General features: G+C 37.1%; 1 protein-coding gene across 3 annotated transcripts in view; it reads left to right on the forward strand.

The window, feature by feature from the left end:
- Positions 1–24,285, forward strand: part of BDP1 (BDP1 general transcription factor IIIB subunit) — an 85,241-nt gene that overhangs the window by 42,026 nt on the left and 18,930 nt on the right. For all 3 annotated transcript variants that reach the window (XM_070357574.1, XM_070357575.1, XM_070357573.1), the window contains exons 21-32: positions 142–349; positions 3,348–3,484; positions 6,977–7,178; positions 7,438–7,625; positions 8,439–8,820; positions 9,445–9,570; positions 14,761–14,797; positions 15,271–15,366; positions 17,072–17,300; positions 17,784–17,944; positions 20,398–20,548; positions 22,509–22,689. In XM_070357574.1, coding sequence (XP_070213675.1) covers positions 142–349; positions 3,348–3,484; positions 6,977–7,178; positions 7,438–7,625; positions 8,439–8,820; positions 9,445–9,570; positions 14,761–14,797; positions 15,271–15,366; positions 17,072–17,300; positions 17,784–17,944; positions 20,398–20,548; positions 22,509–22,689 — 2,098 coding nt within the window. The remainder of the gene's footprint in view (positions 1–141; positions 350–3,347; positions 3,485–6,976; positions 7,179–7,437; positions 7,626–8,438; positions 8,821–9,444; positions 9,571–14,760; positions 14,798–15,270; positions 15,367–17,071; positions 17,301–17,783; positions 17,945–20,397; positions 20,549–22,508; positions 22,690–24,285) is intronic.

A 24,285-nucleotide genomic window follows, 5' to 3' on the forward strand; every position in this document is an offset into this window, starting at 1 on the left:
AGTTATAATCAGAAAGTAATTTAATTTTCCTTTACTGTACAAAATGTTTTTATAGTTTTATTAGATTCAAATTTTATATTTTTACAGTAATTTTCATTTTTTACAATCAAGCTTTCTCTTTTCTCCTGTCCCCTTATCTAGGACTCATAATATAAACACTTTTGAACAAGGAATAAAGGAAAGGGTTATCCAAACTGCTCCACTAGTAAGGGGTCGACTTCAGAGACCCAGACCAAACTTAAGAAAGGCTGGCCAGAGACAAGTAATAGAAATTAGTGAAACCAAAGAAACAACTAAGGAAGAAAAGATGCTACAAAAAGATGAAACTGGAGAGAAATTCCTGACTGTGGTGAGTTATTGCTGTGTAATTAAATCAAGCCCTTTAATGCATATGAGAATATCAAATGGTAGCTCAGACTTGGCTTAGAATATAAGCACCTGATGTTTACTCTAGTTAATTAATACATAACATATTTACTTTTGTTTCAGATTTACTATTGTGGATTTTTTTTTTTTTTAATGAAAATAGATTCCCCCTCCCCCCCACTAACCTATTCATTACAAAAATGTTCAGAATGGGAGAAAATAATAGCAAATGAAGCAACTGACAAACAACTGATCTCAAAAATATACAAGCAACTCCTACAGCTCAACTCCAGAAAAATAAATGACCCAATCAAAAAATGGGCCAAAGAACTAAATAGACATTTCTCCAAAGAAGACATACAGATGGCTAACAAACACATGAAAAGATGCTCAACATCACTCATTATCAGAGAAATGCAAATCAAAATCACTATGAGGTACCATTTCACACCAGTCAGAATGGCTGCGATCCAAAAGTCTACAAATAGTAAATGCTGGAGAGGATGTGGAGAAAAGGGAACCCTCTTACACTGTTGGTGGGAATGCAAACTAGTACAGCCACTATGGAGAACAGTGTGGAGATTCCTTAAAAAACTGGAAATAGAACTGCCTTATGATCCAGCAATCCCACTGCTGGGCATACACACTGAGGAAACCAGAAGGGAAAGAGACACGTGTACCCCAATGTTCATCGCAGCACTGTTTATAATAGCCAGGACATGGAAGCAACCTAGATGTCCATCAGCAGATGAATGGATAAGAAAGCTGTGGTACACAGTTATCAAGACAGTATGGTACTGGCACAAAGACAGAAATATTGATCAATGGAATAAAATAGAAAGCCCAGAGATAAATCCACGCACATATGGACACCTTATCTTTGACAAAGGAGGCAAGAATATACAATGGATTAAAGACAATCTCTTTAACAAGTGGTGCTGGGAAATCTGGTCAACCACTTGTAAAAGAATGAAACTGGACCACTTTCTAACACCATACACAAAAATAAACTCAAAATGGATTAAAGATCTAAACGTAAGACCAGAAACTATAAAACTCCTAGAGGAGAACATAGGCAAAACACTCTCCGACATACATCACAGCAGGATCCTCTATGACCCACCTCCCAGAATATTGAAATAAAAGCAAAAAATAAACAAATGGGACCTAATTAACCTTAAAAGCTTCTGCACATCAAAGGAAACTATTAGCAAGGTGAAAAGACAGCCTTCAGAATGGGAGAAAATAATAGCAAATGAAGCAACTGACAAACAACTAATCTCAAAAATATACAAGCAACTCCTACAGCTCAACTCCAGAAAAATAAATGACCCAATCAAAAAATGGGCCAAAGAACTAAATAGACATTTCTCCAAAGAAGACATACAGATGGCTAACAAACACATGAAAAGATGCTCAACATCACTCATTATCAGAGAAATGCAAATCAAAACCACTATGAGGTACCATTTCACACCAGTCAGAATGGCTGCGATCCAAAAGTCTACAAATAATAAATGCTGGAGAGGGTGTGGAGAAAAGGGAGCCCTCTTACACTGTTGGTGGGAATGCAAACTAGTACAGCCACTATGGAGAACAGTGTGGAGATTCCTTAAAAAACTGGAAATAGAACTGCCTTATGATCCAGCAACCCCACTGCTGGGCATACACACTGAGGAAACCAGAAGGGAAAGAGACACATGTACCCCAATGTTCATCGCAGCACTGTTTATAATAGCCAAGACATGGAAGCAACCTAGATGTCCATCAGCAGATGAATGGATAAGAAAGCTGTGGTACATATACACAATGGAGTATTACTCAGCCATTAAAAAGAATACATTTGAATCAGTTCTAATGAGGTGGATGAAACTGGAGCCTATTATACAGAGTGAAGTAAGCCAGAAGGAAAAACACCAATACAGTATACTAACGCATATATATGGAATTTAGAAAGATGGTAACAATAACCCTGTGTACGAGACAGCAAAAGAGACACTGATGTATAGAACAGTCTTATGGACTCTGTGGGAGAGGGAGAGGGTGGGAAGATTTGGGAGAATGGCATTAAAACATGTAAAATATCATGTATGAAACGAGATGCCAGTCCAGGTTCGATGCATGATACTGGATGCTTGGGGCTGGTGCACTGGGACGACCCAGAGGGAGGGTATGGGGAGGGAGGAGGGAGGAGGGTTCAGGATGGGGAACACATGTATACCTGTGGTGGATTCATTTTGATATTTGGCAAAACTAATACAATTATGTAAAGTTTAAAAAAAAAAATGTTCAATCAATACAAAATAATACAATAATTACCCCAAAGTCTCACCACTCTGAGGCAAGCACTGAAAACCTTTTGATATGCATGTGTGTGTGCATACTTACATAAATTTATATAATAAAATCATTGTATGCATATTGTTTTGTGACTTACTGTTTTTCGCTTGTTATACTAAGTGGTTTTCTATGTCATGAAATAGGAAGTTAAATAATTTTTAACTGCTGGGTAACATTCTGCTATTTTGAATGACAATTTAATCAATCTCTTATTAATGGAGCTTTTGATATTAGAAAGAAATCTTAAGCAGTTTAATGCCCCATTTCAACAGATCTTGTTTTTCTGTTCTTTTTTTCTCTACTAAGGGAAAATCTACATTTAAAATAAAGTGAATGTAATCCTTATTTGCTCCCTCCCCTAATTAAAACCAAATGTATTGAACTCTTTGGGAAGGAGAGTCACAGTAGTTGATTATTGTAGTTTTTAAAGCGTTACACGAATGTATTACTGCAATAATTGAAAATTTCTCTGAATTGGCAGTTTTGTTTTGGGCAGCAAAACATGAACATTGCATACACAAGTTTGAGATTTCATTTTAAAAACCTAAATACCTTTCTTAATGATGGAAATATTTTAGGAAGTATGTTCTGTTGCTTAAAAAAAAAACCCCAAAACAACTAATATAGTTTTGTCATTTCAGCCGAATTCTCAAATTGCAACCGAAACTGAAGTTGTATCCTCTGAAGTGTCAGAAGGCAGAGTGTCTGAAAACCAGAGCCACGTTCTTTTAGAAAACCTTCATATTAACAAGGTAGATGTTTTAGGTGAAAAGATGAGGTGAGTTTGCTTTTAATTAGAAAATCGTAAAACCTTTCAAAGATAAAGGTTGGATATTTGAATAATTGGTTTTATGTAATTTCACATTTCATAAGTTTTATGAAAGAAAAATAATTAAGGAATTAGAATATTTTAAATCTGCTTCTTGGGACTTCCCTGGTGGTGCAGTGGTTAAGAATCCTCCTGCCAAGGCAGGGACACAGGTTCGATCCCTGGTTCTGGATCCACATGCTGCAGGGCAGCTAAGTCTGTGCACCACAAGGACCAAGCCTGCGCTCTAAAGCCCACATGCCCTGGAGCCCGTGTTCCCCAACAAGAGAAGCCACTGCAGTGAGAAGCCTGTGCAGTGTAACTAGAGAGTAGCCCCTGCTCACTGCAACTAGAGAAAGCCTATGTGCAGCAGTGAAGACCCAGCACAGCCAAAAATAAATAAATAAAAATTTTAAAAATCTGCTTCTTCAAATACCGTAAGAATTACGTGACTGGTGTTCTCTTAGTTTATAACTTAGCTGAGAAATTTGGCAATCATCCTCATTTTTAAAGTAAACTTTTATGGGAGAGGTTCTTAAGTTCTTTGCATCTTTAGAAATTTACAACCTACTGATAAAATTCATAAATAGGAAGTGCTGTAAAATACTTCCTATGTGCTGTCCTTGAAGTTGTGTCCCATGCCAAATGATAAGAATGTTGTGTTTTAAATGGAACACTAGATGGTTGAAGATATTTTAGCACTAGTCGTTTTATTTATCACTGCAATCTACTTCATTATTGATACAGGAGCCCCTGGTGGCTCAGACGGTAAAGAATCTGCCTGCAGTGCGGGAGACCTGGGTTCGATCCCTGGGTTGGGAAGATCCCCTGGAGAAGGAAATGGCAACCCACTCCAGTATTCTTGCCTGGAAAATCCCATGGACAGAGGAGCCTGGCAAGCTAAAGTCCATGGCGTCGCAGAGTTGGACGCAACTGAGCAACTTCACTTTCACTTTCTTTTATTACTGATGATGTTAAATTAGGATTTGTTAGTTTCTTCTTTTTTAATATGTAAGGAAAATTTTTAAATCTTCCCTTTCCAGATATGGTTCATGGTCCATCTAATTTTAGTTTATTACACTATTTTTGTAACTAGGTCATGTTTTAGTGAATATTTATTAGTTTTCCTCCAGAATGTCTTCAGCACTTGCAGATTGACATTTGAACATTCTAGCTTTAATTATATGGAATTAACTTGATTTTTGGGAAATGAAAAAGAGATGGTGCTGTATCATTTTTTCACTCTCTGTGAAGCTGTAAGAGTAGGATTTGGGCATGATGTCATCTGTTTGAACAAGTTATGCTATTGATTTAGCTTAACTTTATACAGTCTACTTTCATTAAGGCATACTTCTTACATGAAGCACTTACTGTTTTAGTATGAATTTCTGTCATTTCTTTTGTTTCCCTTTATGTGTGTGTATGTGTGTCTTGAAAAGCCTTTTTATATTTGTTTTTCTTTTAAGACTAAGTCTTTAATTTAAATTAGCAAGTGATAAGAGAATGCTTCATTGCAAGAGTCCCCTTGGAGAAAAGCCCTAAATGAAGTGCAGGAGCAAGTCAAGGGATTTGTGGGGAAAGAGGGAACAGCAGTTGAGAAGTACTTCAGGCAAAATCATGTCTGACATGTTTGAGGGCCAGCAAAGGGGGCCAAAGTGAAACGGGACGAGAAAAGAGGAGCAGTTACATGAAAGGTAAAGACTGAGCGGGAGAAGCACAGGTTATGTGGGGCCACTGTCAGGATTTTGAGTTTTACTCTAAATGAGCCTTTAAAGACTAGTGACCTTTGAGTTCAGCCTTTCCTAATACCTCATTTATGACTGACTGTAATTTATAATAGACCAGAGGATTTAAATGGCTTGCTCAAAGTAACATTGGCAAGTTAGTTTTTAAACTTAATGTTTTTAGAATTTATGACTTTTAGACTAGCAGATTCCTTTTTACACTCAGCCTTCATATTTTTTAATGAGCTAGATCAAACTTTCAAATGTGGATATGGAAACCCCTTCCTCACCCACCCCTTTTAGTTTGTTTGTTTAGTGTTGGCTGCGCTGGGTCTTTGTTGTTGCTGAGAAGGCTTTCTCTGGTTGTGACGAGTGGGGGTCACTCTTCACTGCGGTGCTTGGGCTTCTCACTGCGGTGACTTCTCTTGCTGCAGAGCACAGGTTTTAGGCTCGCAGGCCTCAATAGCTGTGGTGCATGGGCTTAGTTGCTCTTCAGCATGTGGAATCTTCCCAGACCAGGGATTGAACCCAAGTTCCATGCATTGGCAAGTGAGTTCCTATCCACTGTACCGCCAGGGAAGTTCCCCACCCTCCTTTCCAGCTTTTAGCTTTACCATTACTGATACTTTCTTCAAAGTATGTATTCAGTCTAGTTTTAAAGTTAGCATATTCTTATGTCCAGCAGTTTTTTTACCTCTTTTAACCCCAGTAGCAGATTGAGCTTATATATATATTTAATAATCAAGTACCTTTGTAGAATCACATTTGACTGTAAGTTACTTATACTTGAATATATCATGTTTTCCCAAATACCTACACTGGTAATGCCTACACTGGAATGTATTAGCTAGCATCATAACCTTGTTAGAACATCTTATGAAGTTCCTTGGTGTTTCACTGCTGGATGAACTTAGCAGGATTGGAACATTTAGAAATGTAACTACTTTGTTTTCTAGGTAATTTATTAGAAATATTACTTAAGATTAGTCTTTAATGCAGCTCTTTCAGAGGACTCACGATCGATACTTACATATCCAGTTTTTCTTTATCCAGATTGTATTAGTTTTAAACTTCTTAATTCACATGGTTGCCAGTTATTAAATATTTCACAGGAAACTTTAGGATAGCTGTTTGTGTTGCCTTGGGATCTATGGCTACTGTATTGAATGTTAAAACCTTGTCTTTCTCTGACTTGGCAGATACATATGGGTTTATTTTGATTTTTATGACATTGCTGTCAATAAACCCTTTTCTATGAGTTGACAGGCATGTGGTGGGAGAACAGACTCTAGCTTTCAAATCTGCTTTTGAACTAGAAGAATCAAGGTTGTTGGGACCAGTGTATATTTGTTCATGCTTCAGAGCCCAGTTGAGGGATTTGTTTTAAAGTGTCATTATGAAATCCATCTTCAATTACTGGCATTTTTGTTTTGTATCTAGTTATTTCTCTGAAAATTAAAGTAACATGAAGCCACACTCCAGAATCAATGAATGAAAGCTAAAAAAGATTGAATATTAATATATTAATGTGAAACTATTCTTCAAGCTAAGTGGAAGTTCTAAAAGCTTTTAATGTTCTTCATATCAGCACATGAGGTTTCATTTTATATGTTTAGTTTTATAGCCTATTTATGTCCTTCGAACATAGAATTGGTTTGTACCCAGAATTGTTTAACTGCACTTGCATCAACAGGAATTCTGATTTTGGTTCTTCAACATGATTTGTATTTCATTCTAGACATGGACATGAAACGTATGTTCCTAGTCCACCGCAAATGATAAGAAGACAGTTCCAAAGGGCTACGCCAGACTTGGGAAGAGCACAAAGTAAGAAAGAAGCATCAGACATAGAAGAAGACAGAGCAGATCAGAGGAAGGCAGGGAAGCCAGAAGACAGTTTGTCGCAGCATGAAGATTCTGACAGCCAGCTTCTTCAAAAAGTAAGTTTGAAAAAAAAATTTTTTTATTAGTGGGCTCTGTTGTATCTATGTTATGAAAGAGAACATTTAAAAAATAATTTTGCTTTTTGTATTATAACTATTTTCATGAAAGCTGATTGACTCCTAATATTTTGATAGTTTAGAAACCAATCAGTTGCGTATACGTATGTAAGCGCAGCGCTTTAAACCAAACTACCAAACCAAATTACCATACAGATTGTTTCCATGATAATATCAGCTGTTTATTCTTAAATTTAAGGGAAAACCTGAGTTTCTGACATCTCTGGAGGTTTCAGCAAGAAAAGATTCTGTAGGTTCCAAGGAGACTGAATTGGCAAAAAAAGATGATCAATCAGAAGTTGAACCATCTGGAAGTGTTGGAGAGAAGACTGGAGAGGATAATTCTGTGTGTGCAGTTGTTGAAAAGCAGTGTGTCAGTAAACCAAGGTAAAGTTTTATTTAACAAGTGCTTTCAGAATAGTAAATACAAATAATATTCCTTATGGATGTCCTACTCTAATTTATTGATAAGAGTAAAAAGATTTGTTAACAGAAGTGTGGGTTGTTTTTTACTGACAGGTCTGTTTCTTTCCCACTTTTGATTTTTATTTACTCAAATTTACTTTTTAAAAATAATCTCTGAAAGATTTTTCTTTCCTACATTTAAAATTTCTGGGTATTGAGTATATTAGGCATGAGCAGGAACCTGACTAAAGAGTAGTGTGTATTGCCTAAATAACTAGGATGCTAATTTGAATGGAGTCACAAACACAAGTGAAGGGTATCCTTTTCCCATAGTTTTCAAGGAGAGTGGAAGGGAGCCTGAGTTCTAAAAAAACATTGCTTTATTGGATTTCCATCTTTTTTATTTTAACCTAATCTGTTTACCTAGTAAGATAAACCATATGACTTTTTGATCTCTTATTTTGTATTTATTGGCCCAATGTTCTTTATCCTTTTTTCTTCTAATAATTTCCAGTCTTGTATTTCATCATCGCTTAAACAACAAGGGGAAAAATGGCTCACAATTAAAAACTTACTGTGAAAAATTTGTAGGTAGATAACTAAGATTTAACTCTTGAGTGAGAAACTAGTAACTGTAAATTCCTCTCATTCTCTTCACAGCATGTGTTGACAGAATGGGTGGTGAGCATTTTATATTAATGGCTTGAATTGAGATTTCACTTTAAAAGTTGAGATTTCATTATAATCATCCTTGTGCACGTAATGACTATGTTGCTATTTTGATTAAACATCCAGCTCCCCTCAATTGTTAAAAGAACCAGATAACTCTAAAATTGCTCTGGATCGAAGAAGAGCGCTCTCTTCTGCCTCTGAGCGTGAGATAGATCGTAGTAGAAGGAGAGTACGTCGAAAGGTTAAACCCAGCGTCCCCAAAGGGCGTGGCTCAAAACGAAGCCGGACTAAGACTTCTAAGAAGGAGCCCAGAGCTTCCAGGTCTGTGCTGGTGACTCTTCGAGCTTCCCAGGAAGAAGACGAAGATGATGGTGAAGACTTTGACTATGAAGAAGAAAGCTATCATCTTGCTCCTGAAGAAGTAAACAAGGCTCCAGTGTTTGTACCTATTGGTCTCAGATCTCCCGAACCCGTTCCTGTTCAGATTGAGGAAACTATGGAAGAGGTAGTTTGACTTTGGAATCCTTGGAAGTTTATCTTACTTGTTTTTTGCTTTTGGTGGATCATTATCTCTTCTCTTAGCGATATTAGAATCTGAGGATTACTAGTGTAATTTGTTTGGGGCCTAAATTAGTAGAAATAGACTTGTGTGACCCCCTGTGTTTGCTCAGCCCCTGCAGCTCAGGCCCAGCTCAAGGTAGTGAGTATAACAGCACTAAGACAAATTAATTTCACTTGCAGGCAGGGACCAGCTTGTCTTACTGAGCTATGTATTCTTGTACCTATAGCCTTCTCGTTTTTAGGAAGCATTTCATAAATGTTGACAGACTGATGAGAGAAATTGTGGGAAAGTAGGGACAAGTTGGGGATCATGGAAAGTAAAATGCTGGTTACTAAGAAAACTAGCTCTGGATGTTTTGCTTACCGTTTGTCAGAACCACAGACCCTTCAAAACCCTTAAATGTTTCATTTTTGCCAAGATGATGTCAGTCAATAAGAATTACTGTATTGTAGGTTTTTAAATTGTGTATGAATGTGAATTATCTCTTCAGTTTAATATTTTATGATTCGTTTTGTTTTCCTGTGATGGTATGCCAAAATGAAATAATGAAACTTTTCATGTTGGCAGCTTGTAATCCCCACGAATGTCACAGATGAAGGATGCATAACTGTTGTTGAACATCAGCTTTCATCAAACATAGATGTGATTCCTCAAGAAATGAGACAAGAAGAAAATTTGAATACATTATCAGTTGTAAGCATCCGTTTTATTATGTTTTACCTCTAATTCTTTACTTTCAAAAGACTCAGTTTATTTTGAAAGCTGTAGGTTTATAGTTAGTTCCTAACTTGTATGATTGGCATTATTATTTCTAGGAGCTGAAAGTGTAAATGGTAGAAACTAGTGAATAATTTATAGATTTTATATTTGACTTGAAAAGTATAGATTTTTGTGTACAGGAATAGCTCTTAATGTTAAAATTCTGATGCATTAAATATAAACTAAATTTCAGTTATCTAAAACATACTTAGTTGCCTTTTGCTTGGCGCACTCTTGCTCACTTGCTTGGTATTTAACTTGTTTTTGTAAATGAAATCTTATAACTTTTAAAAAAAACAGCTTTATTAAGATACAGTTCACACACCATTCAGTTCATCCATTTGAAGTATACATTTCATTGGTCTTTAGATATCGGCATAGTTGATTTTAGAACATTTTTGTCACCTCAAAAAGAAGTCTTGTGCTCATTGATAGTTGCTCCTCATTTCCTTCCAGCCTTCCCCAGACCTAGGTGACCAGTGACCTATTTTTGTCTCTATAGATTTCTCATTCTGGACGTAAACACACAGTATGGTCTTTATTCATTCATCTCTTCATGGACGTATAGATTGTTTCCATCTTTTGGCCATTATAAATAATGCTGCTATGACCATTCGCATCCAAGTTTCTGTATGGACATATTTTTCATTTCTCTTGGGTACATTCATGGAAATCTAATTGCTGTATTATATGGTAACTTTGTTTAATCATTTGAGAAACTAGCAGACTGTTTTCCAAAGTTCCTGCATCATTTTATATTCCCATCAGTAATGTATGAGAATTCCAGTTTCTTCACATCCTGACTTTTTTATTTTACTTTTTGGATCTAACTGTCCTAGTAGGTGTGAAATGATACCTATCATTATGGTTTTAATTTGTATTCCCTAATGATTAATGATGTTGAGCATCTTTTCATGTGCTTTTATTGGCCATTTTTATATCTTCTTTGGAGAAAATGTCTGTTTGGAGTCTTTGCCTATTTAAAATTTATTTTGGTCCATTTGTTTTTTTTTTTTTTTTTTTTTTTTGAGTTGTAAGAATTTTTTTATATTCTTGATACAAGTTCCTAATTGTATATATGGTTCTCAGATGTTTTACCTCATTCTGTGGGTTGTTTTTTATTTTCTTGACAGTTTTTTAGAGTACTTGGAGTTCCATTTATCTATTTTTGTTGTTGTTGTTGCTCATGCTTTCACTGTCATATCTAAGAATCCTTTCCCAAAGCTAAGGTCTTAAAGATTTACTCCCGTTTTACATTTAAGTCTTTAATCCATTTTGACTTATTTTTCTTTTTTTGGCCATGCCATGTGGCTTGCGGGATCTTAGTTCCTTGACCAGAGCTTGAATGCGGGTGCCCAGCAGTGGAAGCACCAAGTACTAACCACTGAATTGCCAGGGAGTTTTCCTCATTTTGAGTTAATTTTTATATGGTGTGAGATTAGAGTCCCAGTTCATTGTTTTGCGTATGACTGTCTAATGGTTGCATCATTTCTTTGAAAAAACTGTTCTTTCCCCGTTGAAGTTTTTTTATTTTTGTCAAAAATTAGTTGGCTGCAGATACGTGGACTCTCAATTCTATTCCATGGACTTATTTGTCTGCCTTAATGCTGGAGAGGCTCTATTGTTTTTTGTTGCTCTGTAATAAGTTTGGAAATTTAAAATAGGATGACTTATACTTTTTTTCTGTTTTTAGGATTGTTTTGGCTATTGTGGGTCTGTTGGAATTCATATGAATTTTAAAATCAACTTATCAGTTTCCATAAACATGTCAGTTGAGATTCTGATTGTGATTACATTGAATTTGTAGATCAGTTGGAGGAACAGGTATTGCCTTCATAACAATGTTGAGTCTTTCAGTCAATGGACATGGAATATATTCCCATTTACTTAGCTCTTCTTTGATTTTTTTTGACAGTGCTTTGTAATTTTCAGAGTATGAGCTTTGCGCTTCCTTCATTTGCAAGTATATTTTTATTTTTCATGCTATCATGAATGAAATTGTTTTCTTTAATTTCAAATTTGGCTTGTTTATTACAAATTTATAGGACTGCATTTGATTTTTGTATATTGATCTTGTATCCTGCAACTTTGCTGGACTCATTTATTCTAACACTTTTTCAGTGGAGTCCTTAGGATTTTCTACATACAAGATCATGGCATATATGAATAGAGGTAGTTTTACTTCTGCCTTTCTGTATTACTTTTGTAGGGCTACTGTAACAAAGTACCATGATCTGAGTGGCTTATTCTGTCATAGTTCTGGCGGCTAGAATTCCAAAAGCAAGGTGCCGCTGGTGATGGCAGTTGCTGGCAGTCCATGCCATTCCTTGGCTTGTGGCAACACAGTCCAGCCCTGCCGCCCTGGCCCATGATGTTGCTCTCCCTGTATGTGTGTCTGCTTTTCTTATGGGGACAGCAGTCTGACTGGATTAGGGCTAACCCTAACCCACTATAACGTCATCTTCACTTGATTATATGTAGAAGACCCTGTTTCAAAATAAGGTCACATTCGCAGTACTGGGGGTTAAGACTTCAGCGTGTCTTTCTGGGGGATATAATTCAATTTATCACACATTCCAGTCTGGATGTCTTATTTCTTTTCTCGCTTTAATTACCATGTCTAGAATTCCAGTACAGTCTGAATATAGGAAGGGAAAAGCATCCAGTCTTTCACCATTAAGTTTGATGTTCAGGTCAGTTCAGTCGCTCAGTTGTGTACGACTCTTTGCAATCCCATGAATCGCAGCACTCTGCGCCTCCCTGTCCATCACCAACTCCCGGAGTTCACTCAAACTCACGTCCATCGAGTCAGTGATGCCATCCAGCCATCTCATCCTCTGTCATCCCCTTTTCCTCTTGCCCCCAATCCCTCCCAGCATCAGAGTCTTTTCCAGTGAGTCAACTCTTCGCATGAGGTGGCCAAAGTATTGGAGTTTCAGCTTTAGCATCATTCCTTCCAAAGAACACCCATGGCTGATCTCCTTCAGAATGGAATGGTTGGATCTCCTTGCAGTCCAAGGGACTCTCAAGAGTCTTCTCCAACACCACAGTTCAAAAGCATCAATTCTTCGGCACTCAGCTTTCTTCACAGTCCAACTCTCACATTCATACATGACCACTGGAAAAACCACAGCCTTGACTAGATGGACTTTTGTTGGCAAAGTAACGTCTCTGCTTTTGAATATGCTATCTAGGTTGGTCATAACTTTCCTTCCAAGGAGTAAGCGTCTTTTAATTTCCTGGCTGCAGTCACCATTTGCAGTGATTTTGGAGCCCCAAAAAATAAAGTCTGACAGTTTCCACTGTTTCCCCATCTATTTCCCATGAAGTGATGGGACCGGATGCCATGATCTTCTTTTTCTGAATGTTGAGCTTTAAGCCAACTTTTTCACTCTCCTCTTTCACTCTCATCAAGAGGCTCTTTAGTTCCTCTTCACTTTCTGCCTTAAGGGTGGTGTCATCTGCATATCTGAGGTTATTGATATTTCTCCCAGCAATCTTAATTCCAGCTTGTGCTTCTTCCAGCCCAGCGTTTCTCATGATGTACTTTGCATGTAAGTTAAATAAGCAGGGTGACAATATCCAGCCTTGACGTACTCCTTTTCCTATTTGGAACCAGTCTGTTGTTCCATGTCCAGTTTGATGTTAGCTCTGGATTTTTCATAGGTGCCCTTTTCCAAATTGAAAAGTTCCATTCTGTTCCTACTTTGTGTTAAGTGTTTTATCATGAAAGACTGTTGGAATTTGTCATATGCTCTTTCTGCACCTCTTGAGATGATCATCTAATTATTATCTTTTATTATATTGATATGATGTAACACATTGATTTGATTTTTGGATGTTAAACCGAAAAATTGCATCCCTGGGATAAATTCTTCTTAGTTATGGCATATAATTTTTTTATGTTGTTGGATTCAATTTGCTAGTATTTTATGGAGGATTTTTTTTGTCCATATTCATAATAGATACTAGTCTATTATCTATGATAATCTGGTACCAAATTTTTTGTGATATCAGGAACTGAAAGCCCTCCAGCTGTGGCCCACAGGGAGAAAGGTCCCAGTTTTCTTGGCTGCAGCAGTCTGAGGTAGAGTTTCTGCCTCACTGAGTTGAAAGGAGGGAGAGAACAGTCTTAGTTCAAATAGGACGGACTTTCACTTTTGTTACTGAATTTTCAACAGTTTTTCAAACATATGAGCATCTTATGCCTTTAAGATCTAGAGGCTTTAAATGGTGGCTCTTTAATAAATGTTGCCAGTTTCATTGGGGAGAGGGCCAGCAGAGCTCCTCATGTTGCCATGCTGGGCATAAATCCTGTAACTACTTCTCTCTCTCTCTTTTTTTTAAATTTTAATGCATTATTTATTTATTTAAATAATTACTTAATTTATTTTGGCTGTGCTAGGTCTTCGCTGCTGCACTGACTTTTCTCTAGTTGCAGAGAGCAGGGGCTACTCTAGTTGCGGTGTGCGGATTTCTTATTTTGGTGGCTTCTCTTGTTGCACAGTAGGGGCTCTAGGGCCTCTGGGCTTCAGTGGTTGCAGAATGTGGGCTCAATAGTTGTGGCTCCCAGGCTCTGGAGCACAGGCTCAGTAGTTGCAGGGCATAGGCTTAGTTGTTCACGGCCTGTGGGATCTTCCTGGATCAGAGATTGAATCCAAGTCTCTTGCATTGGCAGATTGATTCTTTACCACTGAGCCATCAGAGAAGCCCCTATACGTTCTTAATTTGCTAAAAGTTTTTAAAGTTTGAAGCCAACTAGTAGTATAAAGAATTCATGATATTCTTCCGACCTTGGTTTCCATTGGGTCAAAACTAGTAGCAGGTATGACTAAAGTTGAAGGATTATGAAAGTGAATAAGAAAGGCAGATGCTTGTTACATATGACTACAGTTAAAATTTGCATATAAGGAAAAGGTAAAAGAAGGAGCAAGAGTTGAAAATATTTGACTGTTAAACTCCATTTCTGTTGTTTTATGAAATGTTATAAATAATTATAAATTTCTACTCCATTGTAACCACAGGCACTGAAAGACCTGTAAAATGTAGTGCTTTTTGATATACAGAACATGTATTTGGGAAAATACATAAGATATTATTAATGGTTTTCTTTTGCTGTTTTAGGAAATGACCGTAGGTGGACATTCCCAAGCTGAAACAGGTAACTGTTAATAATGAAACTGCTAAAAATTCTTGGTTAACCCCAACAAGCACAGTGATTTAGCAGTGGTGATAGTAAATGAGTCAGTTCGCTGAAAAGTTGAAGGAGAAGATTTAGCAGGTGAATGTATTATTTCTAGGAGAAACTTGGATTCTTGGAATGCTGGTTTAGAGAGTGATTAACTGTTTAATAAAGGAGTATGTATTTTCTCTGATAATGCACAGATGTGAATATTTCCTTTGAAGCTATTGAGTTATTTAATGGGAAGGAGGCATTTTCAGTGGGTTAAAGTCAACAGTTGTTACTTTCTTTATTTGTAGTATATAAACTGAATGAAACACTACCCTGGTAAGGGGTTAGTGGTATGGAAACTTGTTAATAGAGGGTAAACATCTACATTGAAATTCTTTTCTAAAGAAACAAACTTAATTTTCCAGATTCATTCTTCTATTAATGTTGGTTTGGTTTTTCAGAAAGTACCAACGATGGGAGCACTGAAGCTGCCATAACCCTACTGACTATGGGAGATCTGGTGCTGCAGTCAGAGATTAGCCCAGAACAGAGTGATGGTAAGAATAAAAGAGAAGTCCTAACAAAAGAAGAAACCTTTAAAATCCAGTGTTTAAGAGATTATACTCATATTTGAATATTAAGTGACTATCTGCCTTTTTATATTTGAAGTTAGTGTCACTTTGTTATTTTTCTAGAAAAGGTAATATGTATGTATATGATCCCTGGGTTGGGAAGCTCCCTTGGAGGAGGGCATGGCAGCCCGTTCCAGTATTTTTGCCTGGAGAATCCCCATAGACAGAGGAGCCTGGCAGACTACAGTCCATGGAGTCGCAAAAAAGTCAGACACAACTGAGCGATTAAACACACACACGCACACACACACACGTATTGATCCATCCTACCTACTTGACCCTCCAAATGTAGTGGCCTCCGTTTTCACGTAGTGCACTGGGTTTACTAAGGATAATAGGTATTCGTGGAATAGTTAATCTGCTGAATCCTCTACCTTTATCAATACCAATAAGTATCATTGGTCAGCTAAGTTCATTGATCACTGATCACTCTGTGAATGTTTCTTTGGCAGAGAAGCTGCTGCTTTAGATAGACGTCTCAATTCCATGACAGTCAAATACAGTGTGGAGGATAGTAGCAGTCACAGAGATTATTTAGACTATTACGTTAGTCTAAATATGTGTCAGCCAAGACTTTGAGTATTTTATTTTAGCCTGTGGTCTTTACTGTCAAAGTACCTTCTACTTTGTGTGTGTGTGTGTGTGTATGCGCACAGGCGCGTGCGCTCAGTCATGTCCAACTCTTTGTGACCCCGTGGACTATAGCCCGCCAGGCTCCTATGCCCATGGAATTTTCCAGGGAAGAATACTGGAGTAGGTAGCCTTTTCCTACTTCCCAGGGATCTAACCTGCATCTCTTGGATTGACAGGTGGATTCTTTTCCCCTGTGCCCCCTGGGAAGCCTGCCTTCTACTTTAAGTATATTAAATAGATAATTATGTTAATTATGCTGCTGTTAATTATTTTAACTGCAGGTTACTCCTGACGAGTAACCTGCCATTGAAGTGTCATCCTTCTAGGCCTATAACTGTATAATTATCAGGGAAGTCTCTTGATTTGTGTTCCCTGTAGGACCCCTTTTTCAATGGGAAAGTATTGCATTGCAACCTGTCACAAATGTCTAGCACGTAAAATACTGGTTTTAAAAAATCATAAATAAGGATAATCCTGTCTTGAAATTCATCTGAGGTTATATAGTTACTGAAAGTAACAAAAGGATTTATTTATAATAACAAAGTTTCAGTCTGTAAGAATTATTAAACTTAGAACATGTCAAGTTGCTAGCATGAGATATGAGGTCATAAATTTAAACTTGGAACCAGAAAGAGCATACTTTAAAAATAATACAGATATTTAGTTTCTCAAATGTGTTTTACCCATTTTATCATTCCTTCAGTCCTATCCTTAATGAATTTAATAAATCTTTAACACATTGTTTACTCAAAAAAAAAATATTAGGGACTTCCTTGGTGGTCCAGTGATTAAAACTGTGCTTCCACTGCAGGGGATACGGATTTAGTCCCTGGTTAGGGAACTAAGATCCAACATGTTGTGCAGTGTGGTGGTGGCCGCACTCCCCTGCAAAAAAAAAAATTAAAAAAAAAAAAAAATTGGCAGTTGCTGCATGTTGAAGGATTTATTTGGACATCTATTTGTGTCAATTTTAATTTTCTGTTTTTTTCTGCAATAGGAATATGTATACTTCCTGATGCTCATTCAATCGATCAAAGCCATATTCCTTTTAGCCCAGATAATGTAAATCTCAAAACTGTTCATGAATGTCAGGAACCTTCTTCATCTGTCCATAGTACATCTCCATCAGTAGAAGAAAACAAGATTGTATTGGATATGGATAAACAGAACACTAAAGAAGAAATTGGTTTGACAGAAGAAGTAAAGGAAAATACTATATCATCCAGGTTTATTTTGCTTTATTAAACTGTTACTGTTTTTTGAGCTTTACAAAATAAATTGTAGTGTTCAATTTATAAATATATATAAACCAACCATCAGCTTGGCTAATACCTTTGAGTAATAATTAATTAAATGTAAAGTGGGCAGTGCTAGTTTTTCACCCTTTAAAAGTAAGGATTAGCTGATTTTGATTTTAGTTTAATGGTTTACATATTAAAATTAACCACAGTGCATGTGTTAAGCTTTAAAGAAACCGTCCTATGTAAATATAGTTCCCGTTTTACAGACCTGGTCCAGATTCTCTTCTTTTCTCAAAGCTTTTAGATATTTCTACCATGTAATAATTTTAGCATTAAGATATAAACACCCTAGATGATGTAGCTCCTGAGAAGATGGCATTTAACTGTACCAGTGCTGGATAGAGGGAATCAATGTGAGAGAGAGACTTTTTCCACAGTCGATCAGTTTCTCTTCTCACCTGTTTCTAGGACTACAACTTCTGAAGTGACCAATAATTTGAGAAAGAGAAGTAGATTTGCCAAGCCCAAGCCAAATCTTAAGAAGATTTTAGGGACCAAGAGATTTGGTGCTCATCAGAAAGTTCCTAGTTTGTTTGTAACTAAAGGAGAAGAAGTGGAAATTCAAAGAGGTAAACTTTATTGTTCCGTTAAAAGTTACAAAATTACTTTGTCACAAGAAATTTTATTGTCATTTCAAATGGGATATTCAGTTGTTGCAATTATTTTAACCTGACTATTAAAAAGTTAAAACATACAGAAAGTAGAATGAGCTATAAAATACCCATAAATCCACCAACTAGTTTCGGTAGTTATTACCCTTTCACTATATTTACTTGATCGAATTTTCTCTTTGTGTATATATATATATGTATGTGTGTATATATATATATATTTCTCTGTGTCTGTTTATATGTCAGTACTCAAGCATACATCTCTTAGGCATACATGCACGTGGCAGAAAACAAGACGGTACCCAAAAGGGAAAAATTTTTTAAACTCCCTCCTTTCTTGGTTTCCCAGTCCCCTAATCCCATTTCCAGTATCAGTTTTTATTATGGACTTCCAGGAATGTTTTCGAGAAGGCAATGGCACCCCACTCCAGTACTCTTGCCTGGAAAATCCAATAGATGGAGGAGCCTGGTGGGCTGCAGTCCATGGAGTCGCTAAGAGTTGGACACGACCGAGCGACTTCACTTTCACTTTTCACTTTCATGCGTTGGAGAAGGAAATGGCAACCCACTCCATTGTTCTTGCCTGGAGAATCCCAGGGACAGGGGAGCCTGGTGGGCTGATGTCTATGGGGTCGCACAGAGTCGGACACAACTGAAGTGACTTAGCAGCTTAGCAGCAGGAATGTTTTATCCACATGAGGATCTAAATAAGGGTGTATGTATATACACACATACACACATATATGTACACACATGTATATTCCTTTCAGCAAGAACAAAAATATATGCATATTGTATCTACTGTCCAGCATTTCTTGAAGGTGGTGGTTTTGTTGAGATAACTCATATACCATAGAATTCACCATTTAAAGTATACAATTTGGGAATCCCCTGGCAGTCCAGTGGTTAGGACTGCATGCTTCCACTGCATGGGTTCAATCCCTGGTTAGGGAATTAAAATCCCACAAGCTGCGCTGCGTGTACCCCCCGACCCCCTGCCAAAAAAAAAAGTACAGTTCAGTGGTTAGTATATTCACCTTTTGGATTTTATAAATAATGCTGCTAAGAACATTCATTTATGTGTTTGTGTGGGCTTGTGCTTTTATTTCTCTTGGGTTTATGCCTACAAGTGGAATTGTTGGGTAATCTTTTGAGATACTGCCAAACTTTCAAATACAGCTACACCATTTTATATTTCCGCCAACATTCAGTGAGGGTATCAATTTCTTTGTATCCACCCAAACCTTTGTTAGTATTTGTCTCTTTGAGTATAGCTATCTTAGTGGGTGTGAAGTCCTATCTTGGTGGTTTTGATTTGCATTTTATTTCCCTTTTAACTAATGATGTTGAGTATCTTTTTATGTGCTTATTTGCATATCTTCTTTAGAAAAACGTCTCTCAAGATCCATGCTCATTTTAGAATTGAGTTGGTTTTCATTATTGAGTTCTTTATGTTAGTGCGTTCCATTTTTAAAGATTGAAAAAAATATTTAAATTTAAATTTTTAATTATTTAAATTTTAAATAGTGAAAAAACATCTTTCCATATGATTGCATAGTGCTCTTGTTCCATTTTTTCAATTTAATTTATTCAGTTTTTTCAATGGCCTCACTATATTGTGACTTACATGTTGAACCCTAGTCCCACTTCCTTTTGCATCTGCCCTTCTTGTCAAGGTCTCAACCCCTTAGGGTACTAGTGGGAGCAGGAAAAGCAGTGGTAGGCTGCCTAGATTGTATTCAGTCCTCTCCATATGTAGAGGATCTGAATATTTAGCATCATTTTCCCCCTGTTTGGGCGTTCCTGGTTTCTGATATTTCTTTTGAGCCAGCAGTGCCTGTGATTCAGTTAGTAAATTCATTTCTTTGGCTTGAGCAGTACCCAGAAGATCCAGTGTGCAGGGTCCAGTTACCTCTTTATAGTGACATCATTGTCTTCCTGTTTGTGACATTATTCTTTATAGATCAGCTCTCTCCCCAACACTTCCCCTAGGGTGGACAGCCAGACTTCATGAGTACCCACCTCTAAACCTCTTTGTATGTGTGTTTCTGATTATACTGCTGTTATAATAAAGTAGAAATATAGTTGTTGGTGATGGACAGGGAAGCCTGGTGTGCTACAGTCCATGGGGTCTCAAAGAGTCAGACATGACTGAGTGACTGAACTGAGCTAATAATTGTTGTGGCTGCCAGGAGTGAAATAGGTGCAATGCAGATTCATTAATTATCTCATTTACGATAAAAAGTGTAACTGGCCCAGACCACCTTTCTGCCACATGAAAAAGCTTGCTTTTTGGATTAAGAGAAGTTTGGAAGAGCCACTGTATGGTAATCTTTGAAAAAAGAATATATTTCTAATTTTGACTTTACTATTTTATAAAGTCTATGTTTTAAATGTGTTTTTTATTTAAGAAACTGAGAAAAATGCTTCTCAAGAAACAGCATTAGAAGATGAAAACCTTGGGTCAGTTACAGCAACAGAGAGTACAGAGCAGAGCAAGGTGGCATCTGTACATGGTATTGAAGAGACCAGTATTTCACAAGAAACACACCTAACTGAAAGGTAAGAGAGGAAAGATGTTCTGGGATTTGCTTCATATTCTGGGTCAACTTTGACCATAAGCAGTAGCTGTGAAAATTTGTTCTATTGCATTTAGTATGTCTTTTTTTTTTTTTTAATTGGAGGCTAATTACTTTACAATATTGTATTGGTTTTGCCATACATCAACATGAATCTGCCACAGGTGTACCCGTGTTCCCTATTCCATCCCTCTGGGTCGTCCCAGTGCACCAGCCCCAAGCATCCCGTATCCTGCATCGAACCTGGACTGGCAATTCGTTTCATATATGATATTATACATATTTCAGTGCCGTTCTCCCAAATCATCCCACCCTCGCCCTCTCCCACAGAGTCCAAAAGACTGTCTATACATCTGTGTCTCTTTTGCTGTCTCGCATACAGGGTTATCATTACCATCTTTCTAAATTCCAGATATATGCGTTAGTATACTGTATTGGTGTTTTTCTTTCTGGCTTACTTCACTCTGTATAATAGGCTCCAGTTTCATCCACCTCATTAGAACTGATTCAAATGAATTCTTTTTAATGGCTGAGTAATACTCCATTGTGTATATGTACCACAGCTTTCTTATCCGTTTGTCTGCTGATGGGCATCTAGGTTGCTTCCATGTCCTGGCTATTGTAAACAGTGCTGCAAGGAACATTGGGGTACTCCTGTCTCTTTCAGTTCTGGTTTCCTCGGTGTGTATGCCCAGCAATGGGATTGCTAGGTCATAAGGCAGTTCTATTTCCAGTTTTTTAAGGAATCTCCACACTGTTCTCCGTAGTGGCTGTACTAGTTTGCATTCCCACCAACAGTGTAAGATTTATTGCTTGTAGACTTTTGGATCACAGCCATTCTGACTGGCGTAAAATGGTACCTCATTGTAGTTTTGATTTGTATTTCTCTGATAATGAGTGATGTTGAGCATCTTTTCACGTGTTTTTTAGCCATCTGTATGTCTTCTTTGGAGAAATGTCTAGTTCTTTGGCCCATTTTTGATTGGGTCGTTTATTTTTCTGGAATTGAGCTGCAGGAGTTGCTTGTATATTTTTGAGATTAGTTGTTTGTCAGTTACTTCATTTGCTATTATTTTCTCCCATTTTGTAGGCTGTCTTTTCACCTTGCTTATAGTTTCCTTTGTTGTGTAGAAGCTTTTAATTTTAATTAGGTCCCATTTGTTTATTTTTGCTTTTATTTCCAGTATTCTGGGAGGTGGGTCATAGAGGATCCTGCTGTGATGTATGTCGGAGAGTGTTTTGCCTATGTTCTCTAGGAGTTTTATAGTTTCTGGTCTTACGTTTAGATCTTTAATCCATTTTGAGTTTATTTTTGTGTATGGTGTTAGAAAGTGTTCTAGTTTCATTCTTTTTCAAGTGGTTGACCAGTTTTCTCAGCACCACTTGTTAAAGAGATTGTCTTTAATCCATTGTATATTCTTGCCTCCTTTGTCAAAGATAAGGTGTCCATATGTGCCTGGATTTATCTCTTGGCTTTCTATTTTGTTCCATTGATCTGTATTTCTGTCTTTGTGCCAGTACCATACTGTCTTGATGACTGTGGCTTTGTAGTAGAGCCTGAAGTCAGGCAGTTTGATTCCTCCCGTTCCATTCTTCTTTCTCAAGATTGCTTTGGCTATTCGAGGTTTTTTTTATTTCCATACAAATTGTGAAATTGTTTGTTCTAGCTCTGTGAAAAATACCGTTGGTAGCTTGATAGGGATTGCATTGAATCTATAGATTGCTTTGGGGTAGTATAATCATTTTCATTATATTGATTCTTCTGATCCATGAACATGGTATATTTCTCCATCTATTAGTGTCCTCTTTGATTTCTTTCACTGCATTTAGTATGTCTTAAAAGTTGGAAAACCATTAAATGAGATGAACCTTGACATACCAGCTCTAAATATTATTCTGTGGCTGTGTCCTTGATTTCAGATATATACTAACCTGTCTTTCAGAGGTGAAGATCAAGAACGGAGATCTGAAGAAGTTCTGATATCATCAGTTGCTCCAGCTGTTTATTCTGAGTCAGGGCCCCATACATGTGGTTTGGGCATGGGTCTTGGTGAGAGTTCTGTTGAAGAGCCTCTGGGAAAGGACTTTAATGGAGACCCTGTGCTTACACTAAATGTGCCAAAGGTAAAAGGATGTAAAATATAACAGGGAGTGGCTAGCTAGTTCTAATTTACGCACAATAAATTTCACCCTTTTTAGAGTATAATTTAACAAATTTTGATAAACATATATCATTATATAACTGATACATAAAAAACATATATCATTATATAACTGATATATAAACAATTCCATCACTTTCAAAATTTTCCAGTGTCCTTTTTTAGTCACTCCTCCTCTCCACCCCCAGCTTCTGACAGCGACTAATCTTTTCTTCTTTCCCTATAATTTTCCTTTTCTGAGAATGTATGTGGTAGAATTTTTATTGAGTGTGTTTTTAGTCTCTGGAACATAGAGATAAAATAACCAATGGCTAGCTTTGTGTACAAGTTTTAAAAAAGGAAGTGTTTTATACAGAGAGAATTCTTGCTTCAAGTTCCTGTAGTTATTCTAATGTGCATCCAGCTCTGAGCAAATCCTTAATCTGGAAGAACAAGTATGAATTAGCCCGGTGAAGGGAGAGGAACGTGGACGAAGAACAAGTGTGAAACAGCATGACATGCTCTGGGACTATATAAATAGTTTTGAGTGGAATATAAATGAAAAAAGTGCTTAGAGATGAAGTTAGGCAGCCTGGGGACATATCATAAAAGGAGTTTTTATGGCTTGCTAAGGAGTTTGGGTTATATCCAAAGTTACTGAATTTTCCCCTACTGCCCAATTTTTTTAATTTTTACTTTTTATTTGGAAATAATTTCAAGTTTAGAGAACAGTTGCCAGAATCTGACATAGAAATCTGTTAACATTTTGCCTCATTTGCATGCATTCCTGGCTGTAAACATTACTTTCTCTGTGGGTTGCTGTCCATCTTGGTAGATACTTTAAAAAAAACTAAACCATTTGAAAGCAAGCTATAGACATGAGCCTTCACCCACAAATACTCCACAGTTTCTATAAGACCAGGGACGTTTCCTTACAGAGAAATGATAGTACTATTATCACACTCAGTTCCAGTCAAGCCTTTTACGTTGCATTTAGCTGTCGTTTCTTTTTACTCTTATAATCTAGAGTTGTCCTCCTACTCTTTTTCCTCTTTTGTGTACTTGACGTTTTAGAAGAGTCCAAGCTAGTGTGCAACCTGGATTTCTTTTATTGCTTCCTCATTATAGACTCAAGTTATGTGTCTTTTGGCAAGAGTTACTATAGAGGTGATGTTTTACTCTTGTGTTGCAGTCCATGGGGTTTCTAAGAGTCGGACACGACTGGGCGACTGAACTGAACTGATCATATCAGGGGACACATAATGTCAGTTTATCCCCTTATTGGTGATACTAACTGATCTCTGGGGTAGAATGGTACCCACCAGATTTCTCTGTTAAAATAGCACCTTTTCCATTTAGTAATTTAGTTTGCATTGATGATTCTTGCCTGAATCAATTAACTGACATTGTTGGTTGCAAAATGAAAGTTTTAAGATCTTAAGCAGTGGAGAATTATAATTGGAATTGTATTTTAGAGAAAACGGTGTTTACAGTTTTGTGGAAAACAGATTGGATGGAGCCATGCTGGAGGCAGAGACCAGTTTGCTTCTATATACATGTCACCTCCTAGTGGTGCGGT

The sequence above is a fragment of the Bos mutus genome, chromosome 20 (assembly GCF_027580195.1).
Source record: "Bos mutus isolate GX-2022 chromosome 20, NWIPB_WYAK_1.1, whole genome shotgun sequence".
Lineage (NCBI taxonomy): Eukaryota > Metazoa > Chordata > Mammalia > Artiodactyla > Bovidae > Bos > Bos mutus.